Source organism: Notechis scutatus, chromosome 15 (genome assembly GCF_049901735.1).
Source record: "Notechis scutatus isolate UNSWTSFEM ecotype Mainland chromosome 15, rNotScu1.2, whole genome shotgun sequence".
NCBI lineage: Eukaryota > Metazoa > Chordata > Lepidosauria > Squamata > Elapidae > Notechis > Notechis scutatus.
This window is the reverse complement of record NC_142023.1, coordinates 9,320,171-9,347,728: the sequence shown is the minus strand read 5'-3', so window position 1 is coordinate 9,347,728 and position 27,558 is coordinate 9,320,171. Positions and strand designations below refer to the sequence as shown.

Here is a 27,558-nt window from a genome sequence, read left to right as displayed (position 1 = left end):
GATCGCTCGCCGGCTTGCTCCCTCCCAGGTCGCCGGGAGCGCACGGAGAAGGGAAGCATCGCTCCGCCGGCTTGCTCCATCCGAGCTGCGCTCCTGTCCTGCCCGCCGGGACTGGAGGGGGGCCGGTCTTCCCCAAATATAGGCATGCCGGCGCCCGCCCTTCCTGAGCTCCGCCTCTCTCGCCCCCCCGCTCCCCAGCTTCTCGCCGGTGGCGGAGGAGCCGCAGTCAATGAGCAGCCGCCGTGCGCGCCGAGGGGCGGCCGGTGGGGGCAGCTCCACCTCCTTCCTCGGCAGATCCGCCCGGCAGGAGGAGAGGAGGAGGACCTGGGCATCGGGCTCGGCCGGCGTTGGCAGCAGCAGCAGCAGCAGAAGCGACTGCAACCCACCAGCATGGGCGGTGGCGGCTGAGCGGCGTGGCGGCGATGAGCCAGGGAGACCATGGGCACCGCCGTCTCCAAGCGCCGCTCGTTCCGCAACGAGGCCGTGGCATCGGTGGCGGCCAAAGTCAGGTGAACGACCGGCTCTGCCCCGCCAGGGAAGCGGGGATGGGGAGAGCTCGGGGTGCGGGGAGCGCGTGGGCGTGTGTGCCCCCCAACCCAAGGAAGGCGGGTAGGGGTCGCCAAGAAAAGCCGCGCGTAAAAAGGCTGCGCGTAAAAAGCCGGCGGGGCGCAGCAGCTGTGGGAAGGGCGAAGGGGGAGCACACGCGAAAGCCGGAGCCGGGAATTGGGGCGGGGGCTTCGGAAGAGGAGGAAGAGGAGGGTCGGCAGCCTGCAAAGGAGAAGCCGGGCAGGAGGAGGGCGCAACGGGGAAGGCAGCGAGCAAAGGGACCGCGGCGGCGGTTGCTACGGGGGTAGGAGGAGAGGACGTGCGAAGGCGCGACGTGCAGCGCTTTGTGCTTTTGCGCTCCGGTCGAGCTGGCAATCCGCAGCTGGGGAGAGGAAGGCGGGGGGGGAGGCGGCCGTCGGAGGCGGTTCTTCTCCCGTGGAAGCAACCCAACCTCAGCCGAAAACCAGCATCTCCGGCTCAAGTTAAAACGCTCAAGCGCTACGTGCGGATTTGTGCCGGCGCCGCCAACCCATTGTAGCGCTCCCACACCCCACACTTGGCTAACCCGGGCGGCTCTATCCCCCTGCCCGACCTCTGCCAGAGGGGGACCCGCCGCTCCTTTTAACAAGCCCCAGGCCGAGCTGCACCCCGGGCTCAGTTTTAGGAAGGCGGATGCCCCTTCTGTTGCGGGTTTCTGCCGAGCTTTGCGGGTTTCTGCCGAATCCTGGAGTCTTCCCAGGCTGCTAAAACTCTGTGCCGTTGAATGCGAAGTCCTGGATTCAGGATCCAGCCGCGATTGGAGAGAGGGAGAGAGAGAGAGAGAGAAAGGAAAGGAAGGGGAGGAAAAGAAAGGAAAGATAGATGAAAGGGGAAAGGGAAGATGAAAGGGAAGGGAAAAGATGGACAGATGAAAAGGGAAGGAAATGAAGAAAGAGGAAAGGAAGAAAGAGGAAAGGAAGGGAAGGAAAAGAAAGGAAAGACAGTTGAAAGGGGAAGGAAGGGGAAAAGGGAAGATGAAAGGGAAGAGAAAGGAAGGACAGATGAAAGGGGAATGAAAAGAAAGGAAGAAAGAAAGAGGAAAGGAGGGGAAGGAGGAGGAAAGGGAGGGAGGGAGAGAGAGGAGGGAGAGGAAGAAGAGAAGAGAAGGAGGGAAGGGAAGAGGAAGGAAAGGAGGAAGGGAAAGGAAGGAATTTGATTACTAGTGCACATGTCAGTGCTGTGAGCGTGATATCAAGACATCTTAAGAAAGAAAGATAGACTTTAAAAAAAAAAATACCCCAAACTTTTCTATACCTGCCAGCCACAAACTGCTGCTGCTCTATAGTTTCAGCCCAGCTGTCGCTTTGCATTGGGTCGAAATAGCAGCTGACGTGAGGGGCGAAGCACTTGGCAAGCTGCCTGGCCCTGTTGGAACATTTGTGGCAAAGCTCCAGGGAGCCCCTGGCTTACTCCTTGCGAACTTCCAACTTGGTGGATGCAGCATGGAGCTGCAGCACTGCCTGCCTGCCTGCGCAGTTCTGACAGCTCTGTCCAAGCATGGCATCCGAGTTGCCCTTAAACCTGCCTTGTGCTATGCGGACTTCGGGTCCGTGTCACCTTCCTGGCTTTAATAATGGTGCTGAGGCCCCAAATCCTCTGGTCCTCAGCGAGAATGGATCACTTATTAGCCGGGGAGGATCCTGTTTAGCTGGCCAGGCCAGATGGGGGAGCGTCCAAGAAGAGGTTGAGGAGTGAATTATTGGAGCAGCTGAATACTGCCAGGCGTGGGAAAATTGGAAAGTTATTCCCATGGGTGTTCTTTCCAGCGGCTTTCATGCTCAGTGAGCATGCAATTTGCCTTGACTTTCTTTCGTGTGACCGTGTAGAGAACTTGGGTAACTCATTGGCAGAGAAATGTTTTTTTTTTCCTGGAGGCCTTGAGTTTAATCCCCTATAGAATTAACTTGCAACCTTTGGATAGCTTCAGGAATTTAAGGAGCATCTGCCGGGGTTTAACTGTGGTTTGAGTCCGATTCCTACTTTTCAATCCTTCTCAAACGGAATTGAGAGCTTCAATTTCTCAAGCACAGAATTTGGTATCTGATGCTCTTAAGAAATAGGGTTTCAGCATGCACCAAGTGACTAGTCCTCATTGTCCAGAAGGTGCATTTGCAAACAATGTGGGTGACGCTTGTTGAATTCTCAGAAGTGGATGTGACAGCGGGTGTGTGTTTATGTGTGTGCATGTGTGTGTGTGTGTGTGTGTTAGAGCTCTTTGTTTTTCTCAGAAACAATATAAAGAACCTCAGGCAGTCCTCAATTTGAAACCATTCCTTTAGCAAGTGTTTGAACATTAAAAAGCTCTATGTTCAAATCCCAGTGACTAGGCGTGTATATTTACCTTCATTCGAGATAGATAGATAGATAGATAGATAGATAGATAGATAGATAGATAGATAGATAGATAGAAAGATAGAAAGATAGATAGACAGAAAGATAGATAGACAGAAAGAAAGAAGAAAGAAAGAAAGAAAGAATGAATGAAAAAGAAAGAAAGAAAGAAAGAAAGAAAGAAAGAAAGAAAGAAAGAAAGAAAGAAAGAAAAGAAAGAAAGAGAAAGAAAGAAAGAAAGAATTACAGAGTTGGAAGGAATCTTGACAGACAGAGATATGTGGGTAGTAGGTAAATGAGATAGACAGGTAGGTAGGTAGATAGATATGGATGGATAGATGGATGGGACAAAAATAGCCCTTAGACTCACATACCGCTTCACAGTGCTTTATAGCCCTCTCTAAGTGGTTGACAGAGTCATCATCTTGCCTCCAACAATCTGGGTCCTCATTTTAGTGACCTTAAAAGAACGGAAGGCTGAGTCAACCTTGTGCCAGTCAGGACTGAAATCCAGGTAGATGTCAAGATGGATGGATAGATAATAGAAAGACAGAGAGAGAGAAGTCCTCTGAAGATGAGCTCTGGACCAGAACGAGCCTGAAAGCTTGGAAGACAAAACCTCTGGTCTCCGTGACTGGCCCAGATTGGACCCTGCAATATGATCCTGGGACAGGCATCTTCCTGTCTCTCCCACCACCCATGTTCTTCTGTGATTCCTCTCTCCGAGACGCTCTTCTTCAATTTCAGAAGCGGTTAGAAAAAGAACATCGACAGGAGATAAAATCCAGAAAGCTTCCCTTTCCCCGATCCACCGATTTTCCAGGATAAGAAGGAGGTTGAGCCTGAAATCACTCTTAATTTCCTATAATTTGGAGAACAAAACTCTCTCTTTTTTTCTCTTCATAATAAGGATGCTTCTCTCTGGCTGCAGCTGGGCCCGTAAGTCTTGATGCCGTTGAAGTGTTGATGGCTCGTTCATCTGATTTGACAGGGCTGACAGCCAACGAGGCACCTGCCGAAAAACGGAGGTGCTCTTTCTAATTGCAAGAACAAAACCGTGGAAATAATGATTTCAACGTTTTCCCCCCTGTTGTTTTGTCCCACAACTGCCCATCAAAAGAAAGTTATTGATCCGGTTCGACTTCCATCCTGTCTTTATTTTGGACAACTCCAGATGGTGCACCAAATATTCCTGCCTCCTTTTTGCTTTGGTTTTTTTATCTCCTCCCCACCTCCTGCGACAAAAGAAAACCCTGTTGGCTGGACTGGGAAGGAAATGCTGGCCCAAGGTCACCCAGGCTAGATTCTGTGCCTTAAAAATCTCTTCGCTTTCCTGATTTCTACAGTATCTGGCCCTTTCCACCACTACCCCATTACCGGATAGGTTTTAAGATCCAACTGCATCTGCTTTGTTCCTGCAGATACTTTTTGCAGAGCGATTGCCCTTCTCTCGGTCTTCCAGCTCCGATGAAGGTCAAAAACATGGAGCTGCTAAAACTGGGGGCCACTTTGAGATCTCTTACAGGTAGAAAGAAACTCCGAAACCTGATCGGCTGAAAAGAAAATTCTAGTCCTGCCACTAACAATAAAGTTTGCTGGGAAATAACCTCTCTTGGGATCTGCTCCCTGGTTACAAAACCCAAGGATCTAGAAAAGCATGCGTGGCTGTTTTCTATCAGTCTCAAAACAGGTTCTTCTTCTTCATTCCGTTTCTGGAATCGGTGTATTCAGTGCATTAAAAAAAGAAAAAAGAAAAAACCTTTGAAAATGTGACAAATGAGACTCTGGAAAGAGTGCAGAGAAGAGCAATAAAGAAAAAAAAAAAGATTAAAGGATTGGAAGATAAAACATATTACAGGAATTGGGTTTGGCTAGTTTAATAAAAAAGGACCAGGGGTGAGGAATTGGATACGTCAAGTTGAAAAGAAGGACTAGGGATGACATGATAGCAGTCTTCCAATATTTGAGGGGCTGCCCCAAAGAAGAGGAGGGGGTCAAGCTATTCTCCAAAGCCCCTGAGAGGCAGGACAAGAAGCAACGGATGGAAACTCATCAAGGAGAGAAGCAACCTAGAACGAAGGAGGAATTCCCTGACACTGAAGACAATTAATCAGTGCAAAGGTTTCCCTGCGGAAGTTGCGACTCACCGTCTATAAAACTTACATGTTTTATGTATATTTATATTGTGTTTTACACATCGATTTTGTTTGTAACGAAATGTCTTGTACTATAACATTGTATATATTTTTCTTTTTTAATCTTTAATAAAGTTTATTTTTAAAAAAAAAAAAAAAAGAAGTTGCGGCTGTTCTGTCACTGGAGGCTTTCAAGAAGAGACTGTCTGGAATGGTATTGAGTCTCCTGCTTAAGCAAAACATATGAAGAAAGGTGGCAAGATTTGAGTTTGGCCTGCCTAGAGAAAAGAAGGAGAAATTTCCTGACTGTGAGAATAATTAATCGGTGGAACTTTTGCCTCCAAAAGTTATGGGTGCTCCATCACTGGTGATTTTTAAGAAGAGACCAGACAACCATTTGCTTGAATTGGTGTAGGGTTTTCCTGCTTCCTGAGCAGGGGGGTTGGACAAGAAGACCTCCAAGGTCCCCCCAAGGTCTGTTACTCTGTTATTCTCTTTCTTTAGGATTAAAAAGCAGAACTGGAGATCCAGCCATCTCTATGTAGACCGAGATCCAGCCATCTCTATGTAGACCGAGATCCAGCCATCTCTATGTAGACCGAGATCCAGCCATCTCTATGTAGACCGAGATCCAACCATCTCTATGTAGACCGAGATCCAACCATCTCTATGTAGACCGAGATCCAACCATCTCTATGTAGACTCTAGAGTAGGAGATTCCCAGCAGCTCAATTTGGCATCTCTTGGGGTTCCTCAAGCTCTTAATTTGATTCCCAGTGCCCCTGAACAATTACTTCCCTCGACGGCTAATTACCTTCTGTGAATTCTTCTTCTTCTCCTCGTTTCGCCTCTTTGTAAACAACCAAACTTGCAACAAGAGTTTAGAGACAGGAGGTTTGTTTCTTCTCCCAAAGGGACAGAGAGTTGGTGGATTCGGGTTAGGTGGGCTTTTGAAGGGGCTGCCCTGTGATCCAAAAGGCGGAGAACCTCCTGGGGTTCAGGATCATACGTTTGAATGAGGTGTATATCCGTGTCTCTGATTTTGCTAGAGTGGGGGGAAAAATGGCTCGGGTCGGTCCAGTTGGGTTATCTCACCCACTCAGGGACCAGAATCTAAACAACATCAGTCAGGACTATGGAAGAAGTTAAACGCTGCTTGGAACTGAACCGAAGGGCAATTTTCAGGATCAGCAAGGATGCTGTAAAAATCCTTCTCGTGTAGTTCCTGATTATCACATTGTCCTTGGTGTCAACGAGTGGCAAGTTGGAAAATTGGCCAACATAACTGTAGATAACCACTTTGAGGGTTCCAGCATCCATGCCATGTTTGGGGCCGAGGATGATGGTAGTTGCTTGAACTGAACCGAAGGGCAGTTTCCAGGATCAGCAAGGATGCTGTAAAAATCCTTCTCGTGTAGTTCCTGATTATCACATTGTCCTTGGTGTCAACCCGAGTGGCAAGTTGGAAAATTGGCCAACATAACTGTAGATAACCACTTTGAGGGTTCCAGCATCCATGCCATGTTTGGGGCCGAGGATGATGGTAGTTGGGCTTCAACTTCTTGATACCAATGTCCACAGTGCTCACATGTGTCTTAGTAATCTTCCTTCCTTCCTTCCTTCCTTCTTCCCTTCCCTTCCTTCTTCTCTTCCCTTCCTTCCCCTCTCTCCCTTCCCTCCTCTCCCCTTCTTCTTCCCTTCTTCTCCCTCCCTTCTTCTCCCCTCCTCCTTCCCTTCCTCTTTCATCTTTCCCTTTCTTTTCCTTCCCTTCCCTTTCTTTTTTCCTCTTCCCTTTTTCTTTTCTTCCTCTTCCTTCCCTTCCCTTCCCTCTGTTAAGGATCAAAAGGAGGGTCTATCAGATCCTACACCATTTCATTCTTACCTAGGAATCCATTCCTAGACAAGGTCCATCTACGTGGCCCCTAAAAGCTGAGCGTAATTTGATGGCACGAAGTTTATCAAAAGATCTGCCCAAGTGTTGGAACAGACGGCTGGGAAGAAACCTGTGGTCCTCCCTGGTTTTTCCAATTAGAATTACTTCTCTCTTCCCACCCCCATCCCTTCCCTACAGGAAAATATCTTTAATTTCTCAGCAGGATATATCACTTGTCAATTTTTCTGCTGGTGTAAGGCCAACAGCAGCATTAGCAACATACCGGAGAGACAGAGGGAGAGAGAATGTATAAGGTGGGGGGTGGGGGGGGAGGAAAAATACAAGCAATTTTTATTTTATTTGGCCACTTTGCATCTCTTTGCAATGTCTGTTATTAAAATGTCCATTTGGGGGGTGGAGGGGAAGGCAATGGGATTGGCAGGTAGCAGTGTCATGAATTTTGCTGCCAGGATTATTAATGTTTTTTTTCCTCTGCTTCTCTTTTGGGTCTTTCGCTGTTTGCATTTTCCCCCTGCTGGATTTGACCCATAGAGCGGCGAGGGCTTTTGGCGATTATCTGTCTCAAAACCACCCAGAAGGCAAGAATGGTGCAGGTAGGGATGCATTCCCCAAGATTCGTACGGCACTGATTTTATACCACGCCTTCGCTTGCACCTGGAGATTAATCTTAATTCGCCCTAATTTTAAATTGCATCCCTCCCACAAGCCTCTTTCTAAAGGCAACACGTATCAAGGGCGAAAAAGAAGCTTTGAAGGAACGTTAGAAACTGCTCTGAAATTGGAGCCAAATGGTTTAAATTAATACCGACGCCTGCGGGATGTCTCAGTCAGGGCTTCGTTAGCTAACAGAAGCAAGAGTGAAGCCAAATAAATTCAGGGCCAGCCTTAAAACTACAGCTAATCAAGGATATGGCTCTACACAGGTAGTCCTCGACTTACAAGTTCATTTACTGACCGTTCGAAGTAACAACGGCACTGCAAAAAGCAACTTAGGACCAATTTTTTTCATGCTTAGGACCATCGTGGCATTCCCATGGTCACTTGGTTTGTCAACTGACTCACATTTGTGACGGTTGCAGCACCCAGATAGGGAGAAATCTTGTGTTTCTCATCCTGCTTTTAGATTATTTGTTAGCCAAGTCATATGTCGCCAAGAAGACTCAACCCAGGTTGGGTTGGGTCAACCAAGGATGTTCCTCACCCAGATAGGGAGAAAGTCCTTCAAATCTTGTGTTTCTCATCCTGCTTTCAGATCACCTGTTGGCAGAGTCATACGTCGGTCAAGAAGACTCCCCAGAGATCCACGTGGGCGTTCAAAACAAGCGACGTCTGTCTCTCATTTCTGACAGGAAGTTCCAGCCCACCTTCCCTGAGGAAGCTGGGGAGAAGCTGGCAGGCGAGGGCCCCAAACCCCGAGTCTATACCATTTCCAGCGAGAGGCCCATGCTCTCGCAGCACCAGAGCGAGAGCATGGAGCTGGTAGTCCTGAAAGGGACGGGAGAAGAAGAGATGGATGGGGAACGGTCCTTAGGTCAGCCTCTCCACAATGCCGGGAGTTCTCACAACATCAACCGGCAATGCAAGGACAGTTGGCCAAGTCACCAGCAAGGCTCGAAAGAGTATCCCAGTTGCGCCCAGCTCGCAGTGTCGTCTCAGCCTCCGTTTGATGAAGAACATCACCACCAACACCACCAACACCATCACCACCACCATCACCATCATCATCATCAACAACAACAACAGCAACAACAGCAACAACAGCAACAACATCATCAGAACGAGGCTGGTGAGACCGGCTGGCGCCGGAAGAAGCTGGAACGAATGTATAGCATCGACCGTGTTTCCGGTAAGGTGCAATCCAGTTTTACGTCGGCTTAATCTTGGACACCTCTTGCTGCAAAGGTGTGGTACAGGTAGTCCTGGACTTTACGACCGCAGGTGGTGAGCCCAGCATTTAACGTTGCTAAGCGAGACTCGCTTCGTAAGTGAGTTTGGGCCCATTCCACGCCCCTGCTTGCCATTGCGATTAACGCAGGGGTCGGCAACCTTAAACACTCAAAGAGCCACAAAGGTCCTAACCAGATGCCCACCACTCAATTCTGGAGCCAACTGGAAGTCCGGTTCCCCCACCATAGAGTCTCCTCCTAGCGCGGTGTCCTTTTTCCTCTACCTGTCCTAACCGAAAGCCCTATCAATTGTAGCGCCGCCTGGTGACAGGGAGCCACAGCAGATGGATTGAAAGAGCCACATGCGGCTGTAGAGCCACAGGTTGCTGACCCTTGGGTTAAGGGAATCATTGCGAGTTGATATATCAGTAACCCAGTCATTCAGTGAATCTATATTGACTTTACTTATCAGAAGGTCCCCAAAAGTGACCATGTGATCCCGGGGACACTGGAACCATCATAAATACGTGTCCATGGCCAAACGTCGAAATTTTGATTGTGTGACCCGTGGGAGAAGCTGCAATGGTCCTTAAGTGTGAAAAACGTTCACGAGTCATTTTTTTTCAATGCCATTGCAACTTTGGTCACTAAATGAACTGTTGTAAATCGAGGTCTACCTGCAGTGAGTTCCATATAGGTTAGTTTCTCTTGGCTGGAAGTAAACCCTTTGGTAATTGCTGTTTTGTTTAATCCAGATGTTATTGTCGCTTTTACACCAAGGTTAAAAATAGGGTCAGAAAAAAGGTATCTTTCTCTACCTATGCCTAATTCCAATCAAATGGCAAACTATGATTTTTAGATTTGGGGGCATCTCCTAGCTAAACGTTGGCAATTCTGGGTTTTATGATGTTACTAGCTGGATACCCGTGTTTCGCTACAAAACTATGTGGTCCGGCTTAGTTTTTGGGGAGGAAAATAAGGGGGTGGGTGGGAATTCTGCCTCTGTCTACCAGCACCCATCGGTATTCATCTGGCTAGCATCCTGTCAGTGTGTGAGAGAGTTGAGGGCTGTTTGGAAACTGCAGCAGTATTTGCTGTGTGAGCTAGAAGGAGACAGCAAGGAGCCTGGGCGTGGCTTAGCTCAACTGTCCTGGACTAAAGCTGCTTGGTGCTGTGAAATTAAAATAGAAACTCCTCTCCTCTGCTTGTGTTTTGCATTTGGAAGTGATTATTTTCCAAGTGGGGAGGGGGAGTCGAACTCCTTAGCATCAGAGCGTGATAATATTAATAATAATAATAATAATAATAATAATAATAATAATAATAATAATAATAATAATAATAATAATAATAATAATAATAATAATAATAATAATAATAATAATAATAATAATAATAATAATAATAATAATAATAATAATAATTAATAATAATAATAATAATATAGGAAATACTAATGCTCTGATGATCATTTCGAAAAATCCTTTCTTAGTGAGCCCCTAGAAGCCAAGAGGAACATATGTGCCAAATTTCAAGTTTGTACAGTTTATGGTTCTGGAGATTTTGTGATGATGAGTGAGTGGTATTTCGATTTTATATAGATAGATTCAAATATTGCATGGGCTGTACTGTCATTTCCATCCCCTTAAACCTTTTTAGCAATGCGATGATTAATTTCTTTTTGTTAATCATTCTAATTTGTAGTTATTTCTCCCCATCCCCCAATCCTTTATAGGTTAGCTCAGCATTTCTCAAACTTGGCAGTTTTTAAGACTCGTGGCTGGGGAATTCTGGGAGTTGAAGCCCACCACCTGTCTTGTAGGTTTCTAGACATGATAAATAAATCCACAAAGCTTGAGAGACATGGAGCTAGATAAGGTTATCTTGGCAAGGTTTCAAGTCATGCCAATATAGCAATGAATGAACTGTCTTGTTTGGTTTCCTTCCCTGCATAATTTGAAGGTGAGGCCCTCCGAACCTTTTGCCATATGAAATTCAAGATAAGATCAAGAAACCTCTCTAGGATTAGAGTTATTATTGCAAAGGAAATAAACAGACTGAGTGTTTTATGTTTTGGAGTCATTTTTATCCCATGCAATAAGTTCTATATTTGTGGATCACCTCCCCCTTTCTCTCTTGGTTGCATCACTGAGTTGCTATGATGATTCGTCACACAACCAGCCAGATGTTTAGACTCGACTTGGTATTTTTGTCAACCTATTGAAGCCTTCCCCTAAGATCTGGGATAGGTAGATGCCGTTGTTTGATGATATTCAAGATATCGTAGCAGGAGGTCAGCCATTCAAAGTCAAGCTGCCTTTTGCAATTGACCAATGGGGATTTTTCAACGGCAATGCTGTTCAAGTATTATGATGATGATGGTTCATTGTAGAGTCAGCCAGATGTTTAAACTAGATTTGGCACCTACTTCCCCAGGACCTGACATAGGCAGATGTGGAGGTATGATGGTGTTCAAAGGTCTAGTTGCAGGACGTAAGTGGTTCCAGGTCAAGCTGCCTTTTTGCAATTGACTGATGGGGTTTTTGTCAATGCCACGGCATCCAAGTATTATTATCATGGTTCATTGCACAGTCAGCCAGATGTTTAGACTGGATTGGGCATTTTTGTCCACTTCTCGAGCCCTTCCCAAGAACCTGGGATAGGCAGAGGTGGATGTTTGACGGCGTTCAAGCTCCGGTTGCAGGATATAAACTATTCCAGGTCAAGCTGCCTTCTGCAATTGACCGATCAGGATTTTGTCAATGCCACTGTGTATTATTATTATGATGATAGTTTGTCACACAGTAAGCTAGACTGGATTGGACACCTGTGTCCACCTTTTGAGCCCTTCCCCAGAGCCTGGCATAGGGAGATGTTCTTGTTTGTGGGTGTTAAGATCCCACTGCAGGATGTAAGCTGTTTCAAGTCAAGCTGCCTTCTGCAATTGACTTGACGGCCAGTCTGTCAATGCCAATGAGATTCAAGTGGTGCTCCAGATGTTTTGGGATGACTCCCAAAGCGCCAACCCCTCTTGGTGCTACCTTGATGCTTTCTTTCACCCCAATCGTTCTGCTTCTTTACAGATCGTTGTGCTTGGCCATCTTCACCAAGTGTTTCTCCTCTTCCTCTTTTATTCCAGATGAGGTTCCTATCAGGACCTGGCTACCCAAAGAGAATCTTTTCACTTTCCAAACGGCGACTACCACTATGCAAGCGTAAGTTCAGACAAAGAAAATTGGGGTGACCAAACGGGGGGAGGATGGGGGACAGCAAGCATTGGGAGTGGAAGCCGTGTGTGAATCAGGATTCCAACCCAGCGTTGGAGGAGCAAAAAATAAATAAAAATTGGCACGCTCTTTCCAATCCCTCCGCCAGCAACTCCTCTGCCCTTTTCTTTATTTAATGCTAAATTCATGTGATAGAACAGAAGGTCCTCTGTTTATGATCACTTCTTTAAGGGCAGTCTGAAAGCAGTGCGTCCTCTGCAAAAGTGACCTATGATCTCGTTAAAGTCGTGATCGTCACAAAACCCCCACAATCACATCACCACAATCTGGACACTTGGCAACCATGTTGCACTTTTAATTTGGTTCATTCGATTTGTTTTTGCTGCTCATCTTGGCAGAAACCTCCCCATGGTCCCCCGATCAGAATTTGGCCGCTTGGTCACTGGCTCGTAGTTATGATGATCGCATTGTCCGGGGTTCCTGCAATCCCCTTTTGTGACCTTCGGATGAGCCAAACCCACGAGAAAGCCGGATTCGCCGAACCACCATGTTGCTGTCTTAAAAATGGCTTGGATTCACTTAACAACGGTGTCAATAAAGATAGTCAAATGGGGTAAAACTCCCTTAGCAACTGTCTTCACTTAGCAGCAGAAAGGTTTGGGCTCCATTGCAGTCATATGCTGTGAAATGTGTGCATTTGTGAACCATTTGCACAACGAAGGATGATTAACGATGAAAAGGGGTTTTTGCCACTAACATCTCTTCTCGCTGTTTTTCTTTTTCTGCTTCTGGATTCTTTTGGGGGGCTGCCAGCATTTCGTAAGTATAATTGCCTCCACGTCTCCATAAATCTTGTGTATTCTTTTATCACTTGCTTGTATGGGCATCCTTGGGTCAAAACTTCTACTTTTCTTCTGGTATGTTGTGCCGGTGTTGATAACCCCCTCCAAAAACAAGACCTAGAGTTGGGCCTTTCTCCTGCAACCATTTTTGTTTGGAAAGGTGAAGATGTTGTGATCCACAACTTCATTTCTCCTGTCTGCTGCTTCTCAACTTCCTTTTTTTTTTTTTTTTTTTGTTTTCTGGCCAAGTTGGGCGACTGGAATTCAAAGCGTTTAAAAAAAAAAAAAAGCACCCTCAGTGACCTTTGCGTTGATCGTTGTGTCTAATCCTTCCCCGCTGCCTCATGTGGTCCTTTGTCCATCCATGATGTATTTTCATACGAGGAGATCCTTCGAGGGGTTGTAAGATGCAGATAAAAGGGAGCGCGGTGGCTCAGTGGCTAAGACGTTGAGCTTGTCGTTCAGAAAGGTCAGCAGTTCGGCGGTTCGAACCCCCAGCGCCGCGTCACGGAGTGAGCTCCCGTTCCTTGTCCCAGCAGCTTCTGCCAACCTAGCAGTTCGAAAACACGTTAAAAATGCAAGTAGAAAAACAGGGACCCCTTTGGTGGGAAGGCCACAGCGTTCCTCCGTGCGCCTTCAAAGGTGTTTAGTCCTGCCGGCCACTTGACCCACGGAGACGTCTTTGGAGAGCGCTGGCTCTTTGGCTTTGAAACGGAGATGAGCAGCGCCCCCTAGAGCCAGAAATGACTATTATGTATGTGCGAGGAGGGGAACCTTTACCTTTAAGATGCAGATGTAAACATCAGGGTGGCTGAAAGAAAATCGTGCAATCAGAGGGAAAGTATTTTGTCTTTGTGGAAATGTGGAACGAGTTTGAATTCTGGTGTCCCGAAACAGTGGAGTTTGGAATAATTGAGGGAGTAACCCTCCCACCCTGAAAGTGAAAAAACAGAATTTGGCATCTGCTTAGGGACCTTAGAATATGTGCTGTATTTTATTCATAGTTTGGGGCCTTGCAGCATTCCTGACAGACAGTGATGTTGTTGTCCTGATGGGTCATAAAACATTTGCAAGCAGATAACCCTGCTCAGAGCTACTGCATATAAACAGGGAGCAAGTTACACCAACTAGCACTGATGATGTTCCCTAGTTGGGTCGTGAGATGTCCGCAAGAGAACAACCAAGCTCAGAGAGCATCAAGGACCTCACATCTATCGTTCTCCATTTAAATCCCATGAAGGATAGAAAGTCTCTCTGAATCGTCTCAAAAAATAAAATCCCTTTGGATATCAAATCCAAGATTCGGTTCCTGTTGGAAAACTTGGCCCCTTTTCTGTTCTTCTCCAGGATCTTCTCCTGAGAAACTCGGGAGATCTCTGATCCTGAAAATAATCTCTTGCCTTCCTAGTCAGAAATTCCCGAAAGTTGGATCTTCCTTCCGTTTCTTCAAGCCTTTTGAAAAGCCATTTCAGCTGGGGGGGTAGTAGCAAGTTTTATAAGTCTGCCTTTTGGAAGACTTCTCTCCTTGGGCTGGTTCTCAAAGGAACGGAGGTCGACGCTGGAGGTCGTGAGTTCTAGTTCTGCCTTAGGTACAAAATCGTCCCCGTGACTTTTGGGCCAGTCCTTCTTTCTCTCTCTCTCAGTCGTAGGAAGAAGGATCCGGCAGGTCAATTGTGGTGCAGTGGTTAAAGGCACGGGATTATAGAGGTTGGAGACCCTGAGTTCTAGTCCTACCTTAGACACGAAGCCTTCTGGGAGGCCTTGGGCCAGTTCCCAGCCCTAAGGAGGAGGAGGGGGAGGAGGAGGAGGAGGAGGAGGCCAGGACATTCCACTTCCAAAAGTGTTGCTCCAGCGTAGGGTTGACTCCACATGTTGTGCCTCGTTTTGATGGGGGTAGAGTTTTCCTTTCTCCCGCCAGCTGTCTCCTCACCCAGATTCTTCTGCCCGCAAATCGGTACACGACACCCCGCCTGACCCGCTGGTCCCCTTTGCCATCTTGTAATGTGGCTCTCCCGTTTTGGTCCCTCGCGTCTCCTCCTCCTCCCCCGATTCCGAGATTCGGTACAAGTGTCCATCTCCTCACCCCCCCTCCCTTGTCCTCCCCCCCTGTCCTTTCCATGTCCCATCGCTCCCTTTGGAAGCTGCCGTTGGCTCGCTTTTTAACGCCTTAAAACCTGGTTCCCCAGGGCGTTCAGGGGCTACGCCGAGAGGAAACGTCGCAAACGGGAGAACGATTCGGCCACTTTGATCCAGAGGTACGGAGGCGGATTTTTTTTCTCTCTCTCTCCCTTGCACGGGTTCAAATTTTTGCCTGGTTGTATGCGCCAGCTGTCACGGGTGCTGCGATTCCTTGTTTTGTTTTGTTTTTTACTTTTTCCTGGATGAAAGGAACGAAATGCTTTCAAGATTTCCCACGTCCCTCTTTGCTGAGCTGCTTCGCAGATAATGGTTTGTTTTCTTCGTAAGGGGAACTGTTTTTTTCCCCCCAAAAAATCAAACTCAGGGCAATTTTTTTTTTTAAAAGGGGCGCGTTAAGACCTCGTCACAAGACCCCACGTGCAAAACTGCAAAAGGGGCAGTGAAGAACATTCATCTGTTCTGATAAAGGAGAATATTTGCAGCTTAGGGTTGGAACGAGGGGCTTCTGGGTGCTTCAAACAGTTGGGCCGTCTCTGCTTCCTCCCTTGGCAAGAATCTGCACTGCAGTGCTACCTTATACAGATAGTCCTCGACTTACAACATGTTCACTGAGTGACCGGTCAAAGTTTCAACCACGGCACTGAAAAAAAAGAGCGACTTAGGGCAGCTTTTCACACTTACAACCGTTGCTGTGCCCTCCCCTCCCCCATAGTCCTGTGATCGAACTTGGCAACTGATTCATACTTATGACAGTCTCAGCATCCCGGAGTCACACGTGGTCCCCTTTTGCGACCTTCTGACGAGCAGGGTCAGAAAGAGGGAAAGCTGGATTCCCTTTAAGAACCGTGGCGAGCAGTGGTGGGATTCAACCTGTGTAACAATTGGTTCGGTGGGTGCAGCGTGTCAGGACTCCAACAAATCCACCCCCCATTCAAATCACTAGCCGCATCTCAGAGAAAAGAAAATTGATTTATTAGACGTGGCCATGTTGGCGTTAGCTGGGTGCAGCCGATGCTAAAATACATCATTCATTTCCCCCTTGACCCTGGTCTTCCCCCCACCCTCTGGATGTATATTCTCCAGTGGGACACATCCATAGCCAAGAGTCATCAATCATGCTCTCCAGTAATATCCTTGGCTCCGACAACTCTGGGCTGCCAGGGTGATTATCTAGGCACTTAAGGAATGCACTGTTTTCCCCCACTCCCTTTTCCTGGCAGCTAAAAAGACCAAAGGAATATCTTTTTAGTTGACACAGCATTTGAAAAATGACCATTTTTAGCTCTAATGTTTACCTTCTACCGCAGCCCCGATGAGTAAAAGAAGCTGAGCTGCGCTCACAAACAAGGAAATAAAGCACATGAAGGAGTAGGTGGCCGGGGCCAAACGATCCCCGGAACTACCGGTTCTCCCAAACCGGTTCGAACCGGTAGAATCCCACCCCTGCGTGTGAATCACTTACCAACCACGGTGGCAAAAGAAGGGTCGCAAACCAGGGCAAAAACCTCACTTAAGCAAGCGTTTCGCTTAGCGGCAGGAATGTGGGGCTCCCTTGCAGGTCGTAAGTCCAGGACTACCTGAATTCCTCACCTTGCCTCTCGCGCCTCTGCTTATTTTCCTGGCTCAGAATCCAACTCGCATGTTTGAGAAGAACAACCGCTGGAGGGGGAAAAAAAACTAACCCAAGCCTTCTGCCTTCTCCTTTTCTCTAAAGAGGCTTTTGCAACCCTGAGCATCTCACTAATTTATGGAATTGGGTGGTGGGAGATTATTTGGGGTAACATTTATAGGTGGTTAGAGATTATTTCCTTATAAAAGAAAATATAAGGTCTTGGGCTTCGATAGACGACAAGGCTGTTTGCTTGAGGCTGCCAGGGCAGCTTGTAACACTGTTTTGCTTTTCTTCTTGAAGCCGTGCTCAAAGCCACTCATGTTGCTAGTCCTCAGGAAGGCAGGATTCCAATGCAAACCGAGCCCCTCCGTGAAAGAGAATTAATCTGATGGGAAGCAAACCCGGTGGCCTTTAATATATATCTTTTGTTTCAGGCTTCAACTTGTCCTTTTGAGTCATGTTAAAAACAACAAAAAATAGAAATAAATCATGCCTTTAAAGACTCTTTCACATTTGAGGAAAAGGCAAAATAATTCTTTATAAGGGACGCAAGGCAGTAAAGCGCCAGAATCACTCCTGAAACACTCCAGAGTATCCCTAAATATCAGAATATTTGTGACGTTCGTGGAAAGAGATTTCAAAACGAATCTGTTCTTTGCAAAAGAAGGTGAAGGAGACAGGAAAAATGGACTGCTCTAATCTTGGTAGGATGGATGCGGAGAGTTGCCATTCCAGAGTTGTTCATGGTTGCTCCTGATCCAAGATTAGCAATCGAATGAGTGATTCCTAATTCAGATTAATTGGGATAACAGGATAACAGAGTTGGAAGGGACTTTGGAGGTCTTCTAGTCCAACCTACTCCTTAAGCAAGAGACCCTACACTGTTTCAGACAAATGGCTGTCCAGTGTCTTCTTAAAAACCTCCAGTGATGGAGCCCCCAAAACTTCTAGTGGCAAGCTGTTCCACTGGTTAATTGTTCTCACTGTTAGGAAGTTTCTCCTAAGTTTTAGGTTGCTTCCCTCCTTGATTACTGGAATCAATAGAAGGATGCAAGTTTGAAAGGATCCTGGGCAATAGTTAGTCCAAAGTTCAGGATTATAGATCCAAGAATATGGATATTACTCCAACTTGCTTAAATGGATTAACTAAATGCATTGCCTGTGTTTGCAAAGGTAGTGTGAAGGTAGATGGATGGACAGATAATGATAGATAGATAGATAGATGATAGATGATAGATAGATAGATAGATAGATAGATAGATAGATAGATAGATAGATAGATAGATAGATGATAGATAGATAGATGGATAGATAGATGTTAGATGAACAGACAGACATGATGAATGAATGATGATTGATAGAGAGAGAGGGAGAGAGTAGATAGATAGGGACGGATGGATGGACATACGTAATGATGGACAATGAATGGATAGATGAGTAGAAAGATATGTTGATACATAAGATAGCATGGATGGATAGATAGATGGGTAGATAAAAATGTTGAGTGGATAGATAAGATAGATCAATGGATACTAGATAGAAAAATAGATAGATAGATGGATAGATAGATAGATGATAGAGATAGATAGAGATAGATAGATAGATAGATAGATAGATAGATAGATAGATAGATAGATGAGACAGAGACAGAGGAGAGAGAGACGGAAATAGTGAATGGTTTATTCATTTTTACCCCATCCTAAATCAAATCAAATAATACATTTTGTGCAAGGGTGTGTGGGTGTAACCCCCATTCTTTTAACCATTTTAGGGGATGGCATTGCAAAATTTCAGAGTGCCTCCTCTAAGCTATTTGCAAGCCCACTTGGTGACGTTAATTTACTTCGCACTCATTTGGTTGTCCAAATTTCATTTTAATCAGAAATGCTCATCCGCCTGCCTTTTCTGTGGCTCCACGTTCAGTGTGTAAGGATGGTGATGCCCAAAGCAGGAAAAAAAACAAAAACCCTCAAATAGAGGTTTCTTTGTGGGGAGAGAAAAAAAAAAATACAAGGAGAACTCATCCAAGCATTGATATCGGCAGCCAACGGTCTCGTTTAAATGGTGGTCTATTTCATCTTTCCCATTCCAACTCCATGGAAGACTTTCGAAATGCCTTGATGAAACGAAGAACGACCTTAAACTGCGAACTACAGTGAAAGATACCGTCATAATTTACTCCAGGTGGTTTGCCAGAGATCACCCTGGAGAAATGGCTTTCTTCCTCTTTGCCCTCAAGGCTGATGGCCTTCCATGTTTTTTTTTTCCTCCCCTTCTTTCAGAAACTTCCGGAAACACCTCCGTATGGTTGGGAGCCGCCGCATGAAGGCTCAAAGTAAGTGAGCAGGTGGAGTGGGATCGGGAGTGACTACGTCGTGCCGCCTTCTCCCAATTCCCAAGATCTCTCCTTCCCCGACCAGGGTTGGACCTTTCTGACCCCCAGGGCTCTCAGACAAGCTATCCTAAAGCCCCCCAAGGATAGAGCATGTTTGTGCAAAACATTAGGAGTGATCCTGGGTTGGAGAAAGGAATTTTTTTGTGGAGGGAAGCGGGGAACAGGAAATGTTTTTGTGGCACCCACTGCACTTATATCAAAAGGTGGTGAGCCAGGGATGGGTGTGATTTTTAGCAATATTTTGTCATAATTAGTTTCCTCCTCCTCCTCCTCCTCCTCCTCCTCCTCCTCCTCCTCCTCCTCCTCCTCCTCCTCCTCCTCCTCCTCCTCCTCCTCCTCCTCCTCCTCTTCCTTCTCTTTTCCTCATTGTCTATCTCTTCCTCCTCATTGTCTATCTTCTCCTTTTCCTTCTTCTCTTTCCTCATTGTCTATCTCCTTCTCCTTCTTTCCTCCTCCTCTTCTTCTTCTCTTCCTCCTCCTCCTTTCCTCCTCCTCCCCTTCCTCCTCCTCCTCCTCCTTTCCTCCTTCTCCTCCTCTTTTCCTTCCAGCTTTTGCCGAGAGGCGTGAGAGGAGTTTCAGCCGGTCCTGGAGCGATCCAACTCCCATTAAGCCTGAAAACCTCAGTGACTCCCGAGAAAGTATGTTCCTTTTCCTTGAACACCCAATTATTCCATAGGAAATAGGTTGAGGGGTGCGGGAGAGAACATCAAAATGCCAATCTGAGCAAGTTTGAGCAGTGAGGGCAGAGGCAGCAACGGTTGTCTTGACCTCATAGAGGAATCATGCACCCCTTGGAAACCTCCCAACTAAACTCTTGCAACCTCCTCATCCCCAACGGTGTGTAGTCGTTGTTGAACAATAGCTGGAGTGTTTCCGTTCCTTCCACTCCACTCTTGTTCCTAGCCTGGAGCTACTCAAGAGTCACGGGGGACAGACTGAATGCAGGGTTTTTTTGGACTCGTGATGGCAGGATCTCCTTATACTTCATCTTGGACCTGTCCTGAAAGGAGGTCATGGTCCACGTAGGCTCCATCATCATCCTTGGAAGCACATGGGAATTTCTGCATTGACAGAGGTGGACCTCAAAACCCTAACCCTTCTCTCACTCACAGGCCATGAATTTCAGGATTCCTGCTGTGCCATTGACAAAGGGTTTGACTTGAACTGGGAGGTGGAGAAAGAACTGGAAGCGGCCGCCTGCAGTGGGGAGGACTTCGTTCCCCCCAAAATCATGGTAGGCCGTCCTCGAGGTCTTCAAGCAATTCGAGGGGCCCTCTGGGATGGGGAAAAACAGTCCTGCCTGCCTCTTGCTCGTCCTGCTCCCAACTTTCGTAGTTGGAAGGAAAACTCCTGCCACTTACAATTCTCTCTCCTTCTAGCTCATTTCCTCCAAAGTGCCCAAAGCGGAGTATGTTCCAACGATTATCCGTCGCGATGACCCATCGATCATCCCCATTCTCTATGTAAGTCTTGGACTGGAGCTGTGGAGGAATGTCCTGCCTGCCTGTGTCTCTCCTCCTCCTCCTCCTTATCCACCCACCCATTTATCCCCCTCCATCTGTCCATCCACACATCCCCCTCCCTCATCTCTCATTCTCTCCATCTCTCCAGCCTTCCATTTCCCATTTCTGTCCATCTCTCCCTCCCTCCCTCTTCTCCATTATCCACTCTTCCTTTCATCCCCTATCTCTATCTATCTATCTATCTATCTATGTCTATCTATCTATCTATCTATCTATCTATCTATCTATCTATCTATCTATCTATCTATCTATCTATCTCTTTCAACTATCATCTATCTATCATTATTTGTCTATCCATCTGTCCATTTTATCTACCTACCTACCTACCCACCTATCTATCATTATCTGTCCATCCGTCTATCTATCTATCTATCTCTCTATCTCTCTATCTATCTGTCTGTCTGTCTGTCTGTCTATCTATCTAATCTTATCCCTCTGTCTCTATCTGTCCGTCAATCTACAAATCTTTTTCGCTCAATCCATGTATCCTCTATCTTCATCCAACTTCCTACTCAGCTATCTGTACTGCTCTCTTAGGTCTTCTTCCTATTTTTCTTCTACCTCTTTCCTGTCATTTCTGCCTCCCTACCTTTCCAGATCTTCTCTCTCCCCTCTAACTATAGATCTTCACTTGAATCCCACTACCCTTCTCTCTGCCCCATTGTCTCCTCTCTGTTGGTCCTCCTGGACCTGCCGTGGCTCCCTCCCTTGATCCTTTGCCTTTGTTTGTTTTCAGGATCATGAACATGCCACCTTTGATGACATTCTGGGTACGTCAGCTTTGGGTCACAAATCAAATGAAGTTATGGTATGAAAGTTGTGTTATATGTGTGTCTGGTAGCTTGGCAGAGGTGGGATTCAGCTGGTTTGGACCGGTTCTACAGAACCGGTAGCATAAATTTTGAGTAGTTTGGAGAACCGGCCAATCCCATCTCTGACTGGCCCCACCATCTCTTCTCTGCCTCCCATTGAGTCCCAGCTGATCAGCTGGGTCTTCTTTGGTTGCCCTGCACAGGAGAACGGAGCTGGAAAGCAGGTTAGTGGGGTGGGGAGGGAAGGGGGATTTTGCAGTATCCTTCCCCCTGCCAGGCCCACCAAGACACGCCCACAGAACCAGTAGTAAAAAAAAATGAATCTCACCACTATTAAGCTTGGCCAAAGATCCAGCTGGTCTGTGTTATAGGGTGGGAAATCTGGATCTATGAAAAGGGAGATCCTAGTAGATCCTTCAGGATGTAGGAAGTCTTAATAATCACTTCAACAGATGAAGAGGTGCCATATACTTCTTTCATTCTTAAAGTCGAGGGAATCTCTGTCCCACCTTCATTTTTTCCTCCCTCAAAGGGTTTCCTCCAACCTCCCCCAAAGTGAGCAATCCTTTAGTATCCCAGGAGGAGGCAAGGTGAGCAAACCTTTAGTAGCCAGGAGATGCCTGTTGGAGAAAATAGGTAGACTGGGTACCTCGACTTCCCAACTTCTCCCATAACTCGTGGTCTTGATGGATGGAGCACGGCTGACTGGGGGAATTCTGGGAGTTGAAGTCTGGACCTCTCCAAAGTTGCCACGGTTGGGAAACGTTGCTTGAGAGAGAAAGGGCCCCCACAGGGACTTTTCCCTGCTCCTGGGTGTCAAAATAACGACAACAAATCTACTCATCCTCACGGTGGAGCCGGCCAGAATTGGAGACTATCTTCTCCTCCTTTCTCCTGACCTTCCAGACTTAACAAATACAGCTGTTCCTCGCCTTACCCTCCCGACTGAGCCTGAAATTTCTGGGACAATCCTCGTACATATGGGCCAGTTGCCAAGGGTCTGAGTTTGGATCATGAGACCGTGGGATTGTCGCAAGTGTGAAAAAAATGGCCATCAGTCCCCTTTTTTTCAGGGCTGTTCTACCTTCAAACAGCCACTAGCCGAACTGTTGTAAAACGAGGACTACCTCTATCCCTTCATGGTGCACCTTTGCCCCCAAAGCCATCATCTCCTCCTCACTTCATCCTTTCGTCTGATCCTTCCTTCCTTTGTCCACAGAGGAAATCGAAAAAAAACTGAACATCTATCGGAAGGGCTGCAAAATTTGGAAAATGATGATTTTTTGCCAGGTGAGTGAACGAGCGTGAACCCTGAACCCTGCCGGCCCTTCCCAAGAGTCCACCGCCACCTTCCAGGCAGGGGTTGGCTTCAAAACATTTTTAGCCACCGTTTCTCTGCCTCATTTCTGGGTAGGCACAGCCAGGGTGGGCGTGGCCTAGTTGGCCTCCTGCACCACAGCAGAGGAGACGATGAACATTTTCGCCCTTCCCGGACTCCGGAGGCTTTCTTCGAGCCTCCAGGAAGGCGAAAGCAGCCTCCCTGGGCTCTGGAGGCCCTTAGGAACGCCCGTTTCTGGACTTCCGGAGACTCCCCGTGGGCCCCGCACTTACCTGCGATCCCAAATGGGCCGTGTGGGGACTCCTGGGAGAGGCGGGGTGGGGTGGGCAGGGCCAGCCAGGGGTGGGATTTGCCGGTTCGAATGAACCAGGGTGAACCGGAAGCAGCCTACCCCTGGTTCCAGGTACTCACTTCGAAAAACTCCACCGAGGGACTGGAGGTTGACAGGGACCAAATCGTCTTCATCAAGGAACCGGCTTCCAACACCATTGGCATCGCACTTTCTCCCCAAATATGCGTGTTATCTCCTTGGCAACCGCCGGCCCCCGAATTCCAGCCTTGCCGAAGAGCAAATGGAAGAAGAAAGTCATGGCGGTTGTAGGGTGTTTCTCCCCCTGCCCTTTTTTTTTTTTTTGGCATTTGGGAGTGGTATTTTATTTCTTTATTTCAAGATTTATATGACCGCCCACTCCATCTCAGTGACTCTGGGCAGCTTACAAACAATAAGAAGAAACTCAGCATGGACACATATTATCTCCTCTAGTTCAATACCGATTAATACGTCACAGGTGGCCCTCAACTTATGTCTGCAATAGAGCCCAACGTCCCTGTTAAGTGAGACATTTGTGAAGTGATCTTTGTCCTGTTTTACGCCCTTCCTTGCCACATTGGTTAAGGGAATCACTGCAGTCGATAGGTCAGTCACCCAGTTGTTAAGTGAATCTGGCTTCCTCATTGTTTTTACTTGTCGGAAGGTTGTGATCCCATGACCACAGCAACGGTTGTAAGTATGAATCAGTTGCCAAGCATTTGAATTTTGATCACACGAACATGGGGAAGGCTACAAAGGTTGTGAAAAATGGTCTTGAGTCACTTTTTTCAATGCCGTTGTAACTTTGGACGGCCACTGAATGACCTGTTGTAAAGTTGAGGACTTGCTCAAAGGGGCTTGGTTCCTCTGCTCCTGTTCAGTTGTTGACTCTTCCTGTCATCTGTGTGGCTTGTCCTATCCCACACCAATGTCTCTCTAGGTGTTCCTGAAGCTCTTCTTCTTCACCCCGGCGATTGGAGAAGAAGGTTGAGGTTCTCCAGGCAGATTCCGGAAGAACCTTCTCTCTTCTTTTCTTTCCTTCTTGCAGGGAGGTCCGGGCCACTTATACCTCTTGAAGAATAAGGTCGCCACCTTTGCCAAAGTGGAGAAAGAGGAAGACATGATCTAGTGAGTCGAGAACCTCGTGAGGAATTGGCAGCTGGAGGTCTTTGGGAAATGCCTCCATCTCTCAAAACGTTCTTCCGTCTCGTTCTGCAGCTTCTGGAAGCGGTTGAGCCATCTGATGAGCAAGCTGAACCCGGTTCCAAATGTCATCCACATCATGGGATGTTACGTCTTAGGGAACCACAATGGCGAGAAGGTGAGTCCTGTGAGTAGTTTGTGAGCGAGTAAAAGAAAAACCTCGCCTCCTGGATGACCCCTCTTTCCGAAAACCTCTTTTATGGCTATGTTAACAGAGAAACAGAGTTGGAAGGGACCTTGGAGGTCTTCTAGTCCAACCCCCTGCTCAGGCAGGAAACCCTATACAATTCTGGACAACGGGTTATCCAATCTCTTCTTAAAAACCTTGGAGCATCCAAAACTTCTGGAGGCAACTGATTAATCGTTCTAACTATCAGAAAATTTCTCCTTAATTCTAGGATGATTCTCTCCTTGATTGGTTTCCATCTGTTGCTTCTTCTCCTGCCTTCGGTTGTTTTGAAGAACAGGTTGATCCAGCCCCCCTCCTTCTTCGTGGCAGCCCCTCAAATATTGCAACAGTGCTATCCAGTCATCCCCGGTCCCTTTTTTTTCTTCATTAAATTAGACCTACCCAGTTCCTGCAAGTGTTCTTCGTAGGTTTTAGTCCCCTGGAGGCTAAAATGTATGAAGAACTGTTGCAGGAATTGGGTATGTCTTATTTAAAGAAAGCTAAGTGACTTAGGTTCATCTCCACAGGCTTCAGAGTTTATGGTTTAGTTGCCCCAGTGATTATGTTGGAATGAACTGCCAAACCCTGTAGTCGTGGAAAAGGGAACCAATGTTTTGTCCCACATCTAAGGAGGCCTTTCAAATCACCTTGGACTTCTTTGCTTTCCAGCTGTTCCAAAACCTGAAGAATCTTATGAGCCCTTGTTGCGTGACCTTTGAATCTCCTCTTGAACTTTCAGCTCAAGGTAAATGTGAAGACTGGTCCACCTTTCCTAGGCCTGTGAAAATACACCACATTTGATTGGCACAGGTGGAATTAGCACAGGTAGCCCTCCATGTATAAGCCCCATTGAAATCAGAATTTTTATTGCCAAGCAAGGGGGTTGCTAAGGTAATCATGCCCGATTTACAGCCCTTTTTAATTTTTTGCCACCATCGTTAAGTGAACCGTGGCCATTGTGAAGTGAATCACATGGTCATTAAGCGAATCATTGACTTTGCTTGTTGGAAGCTGGTTGAGCCTGTGATGCTGCCACCATCATCAACACAGGCTGGTTGCCAAGGATCAAATTTTGATCCCGTGATAGATAGATAGATAGATAGATAGATAGATAGATAGATAGATAGATAGATAGAGGATAGATGGGTGATCAGTAGATAAATGATGATAGAGATAGAGAGATAATGGATGGATGGATGGATGGATAGATAAATAGATGATTGATAGATAATAGAGATAGAGAAATGATGGATGGATAGATAGATAGATAGATAGATAGATAGATGATTGATAGATGATAGAGATAGATGATGGATGGATGGAATGATGGATAGATAAATAGATGATTGATAGATAATAGAGATAGAGAAATGATGGCTGATGGATGGATAAATAGATAGATTTGATAGATGATAGAGATAGATGATGGATGGATGGAATGATGGATAGATAGATGAAAGATGGATGGATGGATAGAGAGAGAGAGATGATAGAGATAGATGATGGATGGATGGATAGATGAGATGCTTGATGGATGATAGAGAGAGATGATAGATGGATGATAGAGATAGATGATGGATGGATGGATAGATGAGATGCTTGATGGATGATAGAGATAGATGATGGATGGATGGATAGATGAGATGCTTGATGGATGATAGAGAGAGATGATAGATGGATGATAGAGATAGATGATGGATGGATGGATAGATGACATGCTTGATGGATGATAGAGAGAGATGATAGATGGATGATAGAGATAGATGATGGATGGATGGATAGATGACATGCTTGATGGATGATAGAGAGAGATGATAGATGGATGATAGAGATAGATGATGGATGGATGGATAGATGAGATGATTGATGGATGATAGAGAGAGATGATAGATGGATGGATGGATGGAGAGATGACAGACAGACATTCAGGGATCTTCAGGTGGCCCATCCCAGGAAGACAATGCTGGTGTCTTCTTCTAACGAAGTTCTAAGTCTAGATTCCAGGCATCTGACTTGACTTCCCCTACTTTGCCCTTGTAGGAAAGGAAATGATTGAGACTTATTTTGACTTCCGTCTCTACCGAGTCTGGAAAACCCGCCAGCATTCCAAGCTGCTCGATTACGATGACATTTTATGAGCGCCGTCAGAACGGGGCCAGGAGGAATTTCCACGGGTATCCCGAGCAGGCGGGCGTCGCAGAGCGGGAGATCTTTTTCACGGTTGCCAGGAGGTCCAGAGAGGCACCGTGAGAAGCCATTAGGGCCTTCAAGAGGTCCGCCGGCATCTTGAGGCACAAGATGGATGGAGCACCACGGACAGGGGCCAAGGTGGCAGATCTTCAGGGACCGAGGGTGGTTTTAGATTGCAAGACACCCAACACCATGACAGGTTCTTCTCACAAGACATTTGAAGCTCAGGTTTCCTACAGAGACTCAACCAATCATCTTGTTTAACTCTACTTCGCTGTCATGGAGGGCCAGGACCTTCTCGGTTCTCTCCTGAGCGCTTGGAGATGATCCATCAAACCCTTCGATGAGTTTGAAGAAAGCCGGATCTTTAAAAAAAGGATATCTCATCCATTTTAAGAACACATGTGAACTCTCTGTCTCTCTCTCTCTCTCTCTCACACACACACATACACCCATACACATCTACAGAAGTGCAATTTTCTTTCTTTTTTCTTACAAACAGAGGAAATATTTAATCAACTGTTGCTGTACCACGCACACCGAATATCTGGTAGATGAGATATTTTTTGAGTCTGCTTGAGAATATATTTAACATATATATATATATATATATATATATATATATATATATATATATATATATATATATATATATATATATATATATATATATATAATCTCCATATCTATATTTATATCTATGGGTAGCTAGAGATAACCACTGTCCAGGTTCTTTCTGCATCTAGCTGCAAATCTGCAAAATCCTTAACTTGGATTCCAGCAAAACTCTTGAGGGACACTTCAACTGTAGAAAGTACCTTCAGGACAGACCTCAATGTTATTTTTTATTTTTATTTTTATTATTTTTTTCAATTTAAGGAGCAGCATCCTTAATATAGTTTGGCAAAAGTGGAGTTTTGCCAGCTGTTATCTGTTGATAGGGCTGAGGGGGGATCTCAGCCAGTT

The 27,558-nt window shown here is 46.3% G+C and overlaps 1 protein-coding gene across 2 annotated transcripts; it reads left to right on the top strand.

Annotated features, from left to right (window-relative positions):
- Positions 1 to 228: 228 nt before the first annotated feature.
- NSMF (NMDA receptor synaptonuclear signaling and neuronal migration factor) lies at positions 229 to 26,993 on the top strand. 2 transcript variants are annotated; one of them, XM_087944100.1, is made up of 15 exons: positions 229 to 509; positions 7,477 to 7,538; positions 8,198 to 8,791; positions 11,971 to 12,046; positions 15,087 to 15,155; positions 18,934 to 18,986; positions 19,595 to 19,684; positions 20,159 to 20,280; positions 20,426 to 20,509; positions 21,306 to 21,339; positions 22,601 to 22,671; positions 24,079 to 24,158; positions 24,249 to 24,351; positions 25,072 to 25,147; positions 26,443 to 26,993. In XM_087944100.1, the coding sequence occupies exons 1-15, from the start codon at positions 439 to 441 to the stop codon at positions 26,538 to 26,540; spliced, it is 1,683 nt and encodes a 560-aa protein (XP_087800226.1). In that variant the 5' UTR covers positions 229 to 438; the 3' UTR covers positions 26,541 to 26,993. The 2 variants fall into 2 exon arrangements, with proteins under 2 accessions (XP_087800226.1, XP_087800228.1); XM_087944102.1 differs by lacking the exon at positions 15,087 to 15,155.
- Positions 26,994 to 27,558: the final 565 nt, after the last annotated feature.